This window comes from Coturnix japonica, chromosome 34, assembly GCF_054131305.1.
Source record: "Coturnix japonica strain WE chromosome 34, WE-NBRP24, whole genome shotgun sequence".
Taxonomy (NCBI): Eukaryota; Metazoa; Chordata; class Aves; order Galliformes; family Phasianidae; genus Coturnix; species Coturnix japonica.
In genome coordinates, this window is record NC_140696.1 from 3,289,950 (window position 1) to 3,300,135 (window position 10,186).

At 58.6% G+C, this 10,186-nt stretch overlaps 1 protein-coding gene across 5 annotated transcripts; it reads left to right on the plus strand.

Annotated features, from left to right (window-relative positions):
• Positions 1 to 448: 448 nt before the first annotated feature.
• ABCG4 (ATP binding cassette subfamily G member 4) lies at positions 449 to 10,138 on the plus strand. Of its 5 annotated transcripts, none has more exons than XM_015884017.3 (16): positions 449 to 848; positions 1,125 to 1,294; positions 1,547 to 1,784; positions 3,680 to 3,797; positions 3,865 to 3,997; positions 4,206 to 4,256; positions 4,427 to 4,572; positions 4,829 to 4,952; positions 5,140 to 5,254; positions 5,468 to 5,607; positions 5,689 to 5,787; positions 5,894 to 6,062; positions 6,553 to 6,653; positions 6,785 to 6,943; positions 7,050 to 7,168; positions 7,243 to 10,138. In XM_015884017.3, the coding sequence occupies exons 3-16, from the start codon at positions 1,556 to 1,558 to the stop codon at positions 7,466 to 7,468; spliced, it is 1,929 nt and encodes a 642-aa protein (XP_015739503.1). In that variant the 5' UTR covers positions 449 to 848; positions 1,125 to 1,294; positions 1,547 to 1,555; the 3' UTR covers positions 7,469 to 10,138. The 5 variants fall into 5 exon arrangements, with proteins under 5 accessions (XP_015739503.1, XP_015739506.1, XP_015739504.1 ...); XM_015884018.3 differs by having other exon boundaries at positions 458 to 848; positions 1,125 to 1,298; XM_085526044.1 differs by having other exon boundaries at positions 499 to 848; positions 1,148 to 1,298.
• Positions 10,139 to 10,186: the final 48 nt, after the last annotated feature.

Sequence of the window (10,186 nt, forward strand, 5' to 3'; positions counted from 1 at the left end):
CAGGAGGGAGCCAGGTACAGCACATGGACAGCATGGAGGGGAACATGTGCTGGGGGGGCAAGCTGAGGGGTGGGCACCCTCCCACCAAGGACAAGCTGTGCCCCCTGGCCCTTGATGCTTGCTGTGAGCTTCCTGAGCAGTGTTCTGCCCTGCGGTGGAGGCTGTTGGCTGCAATGCAATGCAATGCAATGGCAGCTCAGTGTGTGGCTCGGTGAGCCCTGGGAGTGGGCTTTGTGGTGAGGGGCGGTGGGTGTGGGCTCTCTGCTGTGTGAGAGGTGCTGCTGTGGGACCACGGGGACAGAAGAACGGGGGCTACCGACCCCTAAGTGTGCAACCGAGAGATGCTCGGGGCCTTGTGCCTGCCACGCAAAGAGTGGGGAGAGGAAATAGAGCCGGTTCCTTTAAGAGGGTTTTTCGCCGCCTGGCAGCGCCGCCCGGGCAGCCAATTCCCACCGACCCGACGCACAACGACAGCGGAGACAGCGCCGGCGTTGGGGGGCACAGATGGACCCGGGGCACCAATACGGGAGCGGATAACGGCACGGATCCGGTCTTCCCACCCCTCGCCTCCCACCCCACCGCCCGCCCCGGCCCTGCCCAGCCCAGCCCTACGGAGGGATGGGGAGCGCATCCCGCTTAGGGGGCAGCGCTCAGCCCGGGGAGCGGCTCTGAGCTCCGGCCGCCGCCCGTTCTCCTGCCCCGCGGTCCGTCGGGGCGCACCGGGGGCTGCGGGCGCTCGGCCCCGCCGCGGGCATCGCCCCTTTGTCCGCAGGGGGGTGGGGGGGGAGCGGCTGCGGCACTGAGCGGAGCGGCGGAGGCTGTAGGGAGCGGAGCCCGAGATCGTACAGGTGAGAGAGGAGGGGTCGGAGGGGTTGGGGTGCGGAGGATGGAGGGAGAAGGGATGGAGGAGGAGCGGCCCGGGAGATGCCCTCGCCTCCGGGGTGGGGTGGGGTGGGGAGCGGCTCGAGGAGTCAAGGTGAGCCCGAGGGCGGTCTGTGCCTCCAGCAGCCCCCCGTCCTGCTGGCCTTATGCCCCATGGATGTGGGAAGGGGGGACCCAAAGCGTTCGGAGGGAGGGGCGGTGATGGGATCACGCAGCCCTCGCTCGCCCCTTTTCTCACACAGAGCTGAGGCTGGCTTTATTCCAGCCCTGAAAGGGATCTGTCTGCATCGGGGAGAGGGCTGGGAAGATCTCGGAGCAGCTCCTCGCGAGGCCATCCTCCCCTTCCAGGGGATTGTGTGTGTGCATTGCAGCTGCGGCGAGGAGCTGCCTGCAGCCTGCGGCTCAGCTAAATGTAGGTTAGCACGGCATTAGGACCCCGGCCCTGCAGGGGAGGGGGGGGGGGGGGGTGCTGAGCTCAGCAGGGCACGGCTCAGCCTCCTGTCCTCAGCACAAGGAGGGACCCCGAGCCCCATCCTCATCTGTGATGCTGCAGAGGGCCTGGGGTGCAGCGTGTTCTCTACCTCACCTGGCTCAGCATCCCCCCATCACTGCAGAGCCCTGGTGCCAAAGATCCAGTGGGTCCATCCCTGTGTGTTCCCTATAGAGCAGCACAATGGCAGAGAAAGGCATGGATCCTGCGTGCGTCTCCATCGCCCTGGAGGACACGGTTTGCCACGCCGGCCCCCCGGATGCTCCTCTCCTCACCACCCACTTGAAGAAGGTGGAAAACCACATCACAGAGGCCCAGAGGTTTTCCCACCTCCCGAAACGTTCAGCTGTCAACATCGAGTTCATTGACCTGTCCTACTCTGTGCGCGAGGGCTCCTGGTGGAGGAAGAGAGGTAGGAGCTGCCTGTAGGGCTGGGGACCCCTGAGGCTGCCATGTTTACCCCCCTCCCCCAAGTCTCATCTCTCCCAGACCCCCTGTCCTGGGTCCATCCCTCTTTGCTGATGCAGTCTCAGCTCTGCAGTACTTTGGCTCAAAGCACAGCAGTGGGAAATGCTGGAGCTGCTCACCCCGCGGTTCCCTTTGGCCACCCAGCCCTGTGATCCCCAGGGGATCCCATCCTAGAAGCTGTATGGGGCAATCAGGGCTGTTGGTCAGCTTGATGCTGGAAGGGTTTTCTCAGTGTTGCTGTGCTGGCAATAGGAGGCTCCAAGGGGTGCCCCGCTGTGCAGGGGGGTGCTGGGCTTGCAGGGGGTTTCCTCTTTGGCAGCTCCCTGTGTGCGACTGCGGCCAACAGCTTGGGGAGGGGAGGCAGATGGTGGCTGGTGGGTGGTAGTCATCTTTAATTAGCTCTGTTAGTTAATGGGATGTCAATCAAGTTGGCCTTGTGAGGTGGAAGGGGGGGGCTGATAGGGCTGAGTGGGGTCCTGGGGTGAGCTGGTTAAGGGTGTGGGGTCCTTGCTGCTCCCAGCTAAGCTCTGCAGATGGGGAAACTGAGTCACTGATGGACAGCAGGACCAGCCCAAAGCCCCCAGGGTGAGCTCTGCCTTCTTAGATGCTGGGAAGCAAAAGATGGAGGTTGGAGCCAGGGATGCCTGAAGTGTTTGTGTACGCTGCGATGGGGCAGCTGGAGCAGGGGGGTGCTGGGACTGTGGGGCTGCACAGGGGGGATGCTCTTCTCCCCTGGACCACAAACAGGAGCCAGTGTGGAGCTCCAGGTGCCTTTGTGCAGGATCCGGCTGTGCTGCCGCTCGCTGCTGAAGCAGGAGGTTACTGGCAGTCAATGAACGCGAGTAACCGCTGCGCAAGCTGCAGTGGCACCGACGTGAGCAGCATGCACTGCTGAGGATGAGAGCGGGGCTCGCCCTGCTGCCGTCACACACAGCATCCTGCTCACACCTCCCAGCCCCCAGAGCCCCTCTATTGGGGGTGCCTGACCCCAACGTGTGCTGCTGGGGCATTGGAAGGTCGCGGTGCTGGACCCCATCCCTGGAGGGATCCCCTATCTTATCCTATCCCTATCCCTATCCCTATCCCTATCCCTATCCCTATCCCTATCCCTATCCTATCCTATCCCTATCCTATCCTATCCCTATCCTATCCTATCCTATCCTATCCTATCCTATCCTATCCTATCCTATCCTATCCTATCCTATCCTATCCTATCCTATCCTATCCTATCCCCTCCTGCTTGTTTCACTGCCCTGATCCCAAGGTTTGCTCCAGTTTGTGGGTATTGGGATAGATGTGTTGTCCTTGCATGATGCCAGCTGGTGCTATGGGGTAAGGGGATGTATTTCCAATAGGGAGACGCTCAGACCTGGTTTGTGGTATCCTGCCCATGCAGGGCTGTGTTTCAGGGCAGTTTCTGCCAGCCTGAGGCTGTGCCTGTTCCGTGCTCCTGACACATTGCGTTCCTGCTGCCAGAAAATGCTAATCAGCTGCCTTTAAAGCAGAGATAATTCCAGGTCTGATTAGCAGTGGCTGCTGTTGGGTGTCATGGCATGAATGCCAATGAAGGCAGCAGCCAGGCATTCAGCGGGCACGGGGGCACTGCTGCCCCATGGCACCTTGCTCCTCAATGCCTGGGGAGCAGGGCACTGCCACAGTCTGGTGCCCTTCCTCATGCTGTGTCTCAGGAGCTTTCTGATCTTGTCTGCATTGGAAATGGATGAGCTGATGGGGAAGCAGGGGTTGTATTGAGGGTGACAGACGTGATGGTGCTGATAGAGATGGTCCCTTGGTGCCGGGGTCCAATTGCAATCCCACTATGCTGCTCTCTCCCTCTAGGCTACAAGACCCTCCTCAAATGCCTGTCAGGGAAGTTCTGCCAGCGAGAGCTCATTGGGATCATGGGCCCATCGGGTGCCGGCAAGTCCACGCTGATGAACATCCTGGCTGGCTACAGGTAGGGCTGGACGAGGGGCTGGGTGAGCAGGACCTGGGGGCTGTGTTATATCCTCTGTGTCCTGCAGGGAGACGGGCATGAAGGGTCAGATCCTGGTGAATGGGCGGCCGCGGGACCTGCGCACCTTTCGCAAGATGTCCTGTTATATCATGCAGGACGACATGCTGCTGCCTCACCTCACCGTGCTGGAGGCCATGATGGTGAGAGGGGGGTTAGGGTTAGATAACCTGCAGGGTATCCTGGGGCAGTGTTCAAGGCCAGGTTGGATGGGGTCCTGGGCATCCTGGCCTAGATAGATATGGAGGTTGGTGGCCCTGCATGCAGCAGGGGGGGTTGGAGCATGATGGTCCCTTTCAACCCAAGCTATTCTATGATGTTATCATCTCCCTGTTCATCTTCTCCCTGCAGGTCTCTGCTAATCTGAAGCTGAGTGAGAAGCAGGAGGTGAAGAAGGAGCTGGTAAGTGAAGAGGAAGTGAGTCCAGGGCCCCTTGTATTACCCCACGGTAATACCCAACAGTGGAAAAGGGAAGGAACCATGGACCCTCGGTGATGGGGGTGTGGGAGGAGGTGATGGGGGATGGGTGAGGGTCCATGGGAGCTCATGGTGAATGAGGCTCCATCCCTCAGGTCAATGAGATCCTGACAGCCCTGGGGCTGCTGGAGTGCTCCTACACCCGCACCATCTCGCTGTCGGGAGGGCAGCGCAAGCGCCTGGCCATCGCTTTGGAGCTGGTGAACAATCCTCCAGTCATGTTCTTCGATGAGCCCACCAGGTGAGACTGCAGGGACTGGAGCTCCCCAGCACTGGGATTCGCTGGAGGGGACCAGAGCCCTTTGGATCTGAGAGGGGCCGTGGGGCACCAAAGGGACTAGAGGACAACAGGGCTGCAAAGTGATGCTGTTCTCCATCCTTCAGGCAGAAAGAAGGTGCCTATGTGGTGGTGGAGGTGTCTTGGGGACATCCATCTCGCTTTCTCAACTCTCTCCTTTTCCCTTTGCCATCTCTTTCTTCTCTCTCCCATCCTGCAGTGGTCTGGACAGTGCCTCCTGCTTCCAGGTTGTCTCCTTGATGCGCTCCCTGGCTCAGGGTGGCCGCACCATTATCTGCACCATCCACCAGCCCAGCGCCAAGCTCTTCGAGATGTTTGACAAGGTTTGGGCTGGGGCACAGGGCTCTCTGTTGGGGCAGGTCATTCTGACCATGCTGAGAGGCTGTGGGAGGGGTGGGTGCAGGATGCTGACCTGGGCTCTTGTGGGTCACAGCCCTGATGACAGGATCTGGAGCAGGTAGTGATGTCCTGGCTGCTCTGCACCTGCCCCATTGCTGATTTCTCTTGCAGCTCTACATCCTTAGCCAGGGCCAGTGCATCTTTAAAGGCGTCGTGACCAACCTCATCCCTTACCTGAAGGGCCTTGGGCTCCATTGCCCCACATACCACAACCCTGCTGACTTCAGTGAGTGGTCCCTCCTCAGCTCAGCAGTGTTGGGGTTGGAGGGTGGTGAGGTCCAAACTCACATCCTCCCATTGGATGCAGTGCTGTGGGTGGTGTGACGCTGTGGGGTGGGGGCTGCATTGGGCTCCCATCCCCTGACTATGGGGAATCTGGGTGACCTGAGCAGTGTGATGGTGAGGGCTCAGTGCTGCTCTTGGCTCTTGTGCTCTGCAGTTATCGAGGTGGCCTCAGGAGAATATGGGGACCTCAACCCCGTCCTGTTCCGCGCTGTGCAGAACGGCATGTGCACCATGGCAGAGAAGAAGAGCAGCCCTGACAAGGCGGACTCGTCGTGCCCAGCACACTGTGTGACAGTGAGAGCCCAAGAGGGGACACCATGTGGGAGGTGATCCCTGTCCTTCATCTGCATCTCTGACTTGAGCATCCCTTTGCAGGACGTGGACCACATTGAGAGCCACACGTTCGCCACCAATACCTCCACCCAGTTCTGCATCCTCTTCAAGAGAACCTTTATCTGCATCCTAAGGGACACGGTGAGCCAACCCTAAAGGGATGGGAGCTATTTGCTGGGGGAAACCCTTCTCTGGGATGCTCAAGGGATGTGGTCCTGCCTCCCTGATCCCTTCTGCCCACCTATAGGTGCTGACCCACCTGCGCTTCATGTCCCACATCTGTATTGGGGTGCTGATTGGGCTGCTCTACCTGCACATCGGCAACGACGCCGGCAAAGTCTTCAACAACACTGGCTTCCTCTTCTTCTCCATGCTCTTCCTCATGTTCGCTGCTCTGATGCCCACCATCCTCACCTGTAAGGAGCTCCTCGCCCCACCATTCCCACCCTGGGTGTGAAGGGGGGGCTGTGTCCATGCGAGAGGTCCAATAGATGCTGTATGGTGGAGACAGCTGAGTTGTGGGGCAATAGGATAGGGATGGTAAGAATACAAAGAGAAGGATGGAAGCATTTGCATCACTTGGAGTACATCCCCCAGCTGCCATTTGTTTACTGTCTGGTTCATTTATTGCCACTCCTTACCAAACGGCTCTAAGCAGTGTGCTGAAACTTATTTATTTACTTATTATGCTGAGAAACTGACTGCACAGCTGCACTTCCAGCTGCTTCAGATCTCCCTTTCACTTCCTCAAAAAGCCTGAGCAAAACCCCCCTGGCTGAGCTGACTTGTCCATGTGAAGGTTCCCCTCTCGCTCTCGGTTTCTGTCCCTGGTGAAGCTCCCACCCGTGGGCTGGAGGCTGCAGGGTGTGCTGGGGCATTGCTGACTCCTTCCTTGCTTCCCCACAGTCCCCCAGGAGATGTCTGTATTCTTGCGAGAGCATCTGAACTACTGGTACAGCCTGAAAGCCTATTACCTGGCCAAGACCATGGCAGATGTGCCCTTCCAGGTGAGCTTTTGTGAGATGGCCCCTTGGCACAGAGGATTCCTGATGCCCTGAATGGGCTCCTTGGACTCTCCACCCATGGGGAGGGTCTATGGGACCAGGACAGCCATGTAACCCTGCTCACCCCTCTCCAGGTGATCTGCCCCATTGCCTACTGCAGCATCGTGTACTGGATGACAGGCCAACCTCCCGAGGCCACGCGATTCCTCCTCTTCTCTGCCCTGGCCACTGCCACTGCTCTGGTAGCCCAATCCCTTGGGCTTCTCATTGGAGCTGCTTCTACCTCCCTGCAGGTCAGGCTCTGCCTGTGGTGTGGACATGGGTGTCCCAAAGAACCACAGATGGGGAGTGCCATGGACCACATATAGGATGTGGCACCCAATTGCCTCTGCTCCATAGGTGGCCACCTTTGTGGGACCCGTCACTGCCATCCCTGTCCTGCTCTTCTCGGGCTTCTTTGTCAGCTTCAAGACCATCCCCACCTACCTGCAATGGAGCTCCTATGTCTCCTACGTCAGGTGAGACCCCACGCTCTGTCCATGGGGTGGGAGTGGGGCTACGTGGGATGCATAGTGACTGTGCTTTGCCATAGGTATGGTTTTGAAGGCGTCATCCTCACCATCTACGCCATGGAGCGCGAGGACCTGGAGTGCCTCGAGGAATTCTGCCCTTTCCAAAAACCCATCAAGATCCTGCAGGAGCTGGACGTGGAGGAGGCCAAGCTCTACCTGGACTTCCTCATCCTGGGCATCTTCTTCATCATCCTGCGGCTCCTGGCGTACCTGGTGCTCAGGTACAAAGTCAAGTCGGAGAGATAAAGGGGCCCGCGGGACCCCAGAGCTGCCCCCAGGCCTGAGCTGCTGCATGGCAGCCATGGACCATGTCGGTAGGTGCCAGCCAGGCCTGGCTCAGTCGAGAAGGGTTTTGAGACATCTCGGAACTGTTTTAACCTTTCCACTCACTCTTCATGGCAAACGTTTTGTACAGCCCCATTGCGTGTCCCCCCCAGTTCTGCCTCAGCCCATGGAGCTGCATCCCTCCGCTCACCATGACTGCCTATGGGTACAACAGGGACCGTCCCATAGAGGCAGAGTGGGGCTGTGGGGAGCTCCAGGCAGGAGAAGGAGAATCAGGTGCTGGGGGTCTGAGCCACGTGGGGACACACACAGAGCCGTCGCATAGAGAAGAGCCCAAAGCCACCATAGACCAAGTTGCACAAGGCTTCTGTGTTTCCTGATGCTGCTGCAGCCACAGATTGCTGCCTCCCCTTTTCCTTCCTGCTTCAATCCTCCCTTGACTTTTCCTTTTTATTTCTTTTTCCTCCTTTTCAATTATGTTTAAAACCCCACTTGCATGGAGAGAAATGGGAGCAGGGGGCAGAGGACTCGGGGCTCTCCTATGCTGCTGCTCAGTGCCATCCTCAGAGATGGTCTCTGCTACCTGGGGATGCAGCAGTGTCTATAGGAGTGGGGCAGTGTCACGTTCAATCTTTGGGATCTGAACCAAGAGGATAAAAGTGATCAACACAAAAAGAAGCCACCGTCCCATCAAACCCCATATGGAACACTGTGCCATCACCGGAGCTCTGCTGGGCCCCTTGTTCCCTTTCCCCAGCACAACCATGCAGGATGATCCCCATCCCACCCTCCCTCAGCATCAGCTGGGAGGGGATGAAGACTATGGGCACCCACCCATTGCAGCAGGACTGGTGGGTAAGAGCATGGACAAGTGGGTCCCAGTGGTGCCGGAGCTGGAAGGCAGGTGAGATCTGACAGCAGTTGGTTTGCATTGAGCCGCCCTGATGCTGGGACTGGTACCAGGAGAAAAGCTCCTTTTGGTGGTTCCTCCAAAGCTCTGCAATCTTCAGGGGGGATTTTAGCACCTTGTTGGCTTTCAGAAGGAGTGGAACTGGTGGGGACAGCACGCTGGCACTGCTGTCATGGGGCTGCATGATGCCAGCTGAGCCCACTGCTTGCTGGTGAGCATGGACATGGCAGAGGATTGGACTGCAGAGAAACTGCAGCAATATCCCCTGAACTCTTCTCCTGGTTTGTTGGGACTGCTTTGCACTGCAGGGTCTGGATGGAGGGCAGAGATGGAGGTGCTGCTGCAGCAGGGCTGGGTTTCCCCTGCATGGATATGAGGAGCTCATGCATAAAGGCTCTGGAAGCAGGACGTGCTCTGATGCTCTTCCAGTGCTGAGCATTGGGGTTTCCCCAGGGGAGATCTCAGCTGACTCATTGCTGTGCCCCATAAAAACTCCCCCATGCTCCCTTCACTATCCCTGCGCTGTGCTGTGCAGGGGATGGGAGGGCTGCAGTCCCCACATCTGCTGTGCCACCAGGCAATGGCAGAGCTGCTGGCTGTCCCCTACCATCATCTCTTGTCTCTGGGGCTGTTGGGCTACTTCAGTGCCCCACTTCTGCCCTGCTCTCGGATTGCATTGTGAGGTCATAGGAGATCCGTGTTGATTTTTGCCCTGTTTAGGATGTGTGGGGTGAGGATGCACTTTATTGGAGCAGGGGAGTGGGGCTCTGGGTGCTTCTGGCTGCAGGCATCCCTCCAGGGAACGCGTCTGGATAATCACGAGGAGTGTGATGGAGGAGAGCAGGCTTCTCCCCCTCCACCTCCTCTCCCTTCCCACCCCCTCCCTTCCCCTGCGATGCACTTTGAGTGCATTAGGATGAGATCTGGGCTGTATCTGCAGCTCTCTGAGGACGCCAGCTGAACTTCAGCCCATCTTGAACTGCTTCAGGCCCAAAAGCTCAGCCTCCCCCTTGTGTGCTATGAGCAGCCCCCAGCACGCTGCCAGGCACACAGGGACTCGGCCTCTCCCCTCCACGCATGTCCAGGTCACCTTTGTCACATTCACATGAGGAGCAAACACATCCTCACCCACTGGGGTTTGCTGGAGGGCACAGCAGGGCAGCACAGGGGGCAAAGAGCTGCCTGCGGGGCCTCACCCACCCCAAACAGGCAATAAAGCAGTGTTTCATTCTCTCTGTGTGTGGACACCATCCATCCTGTCCTGCTGGGGGCTCCTGCCGCCTCCCTGCCCCTCTGTGCTGCGTGTGTGTGGTTGTGCAGTGCTGGGTGTGCATGTGGGTCGGGGTGAGCTGTACTCTATGGGCCCATCGACCAAAATAACATGCAGACAGCAGCTCAGAGCATGAAGGAGTCTGCTCATGGGGCTGCGGCTCTGCTGTGCCAGGGCTTTGCCAGCGGTGGGTCCTATTGCCTTGCAATGGGGACACAGAGGTATGGCCAGGCCTGGGGGGTGGGGGGGACATAACTGGGCTGCAGGGGGGGCGCAGGGCAGTGCTGTGTGCAGGTGAGTGCCCGCTGCCTTTGGGTCCTGGCTTCTGGGCATCACTCTCGGTGGTCGGATGGTTGGTTGCCGCACGGCTGGAGGGGTCGCGGCTTGTCACGGTGTTTCTGAGCTGCCAGCTGTACTTTCACACATCAATAAAACTTATATTTATAGTGTATCCCTTTGCTTCCTCCCTTAGTAGCTGTGCGGGTCCGCGTTGTGTCGG

Bases quoted from the DNA above. Each gene is read 5' to 3' on its own strand.
- ABCG4 (XM_015884017.3), top strand. From the start codon at position 1,556: ATGGCAGAGAAAGGCATGGATCCTGCGTGCGTCTCCATCGCCCTGGAG. The intron at 1,785-3,679 runs GTAGGAGCTGCC...CTCTCCCTCTAG, and splicing joins CTCCTGGTGGAGGAAGAGAG to GCTACAAGACCCTCCTCAAA. The intron at 7,169-7,242 runs GTGAGACCCCAC...GCTTTGCCATAG, and splicing joins TCCTATGTCTCCTACGTCAG to GTATGGTTTTGAAGGCGTCA.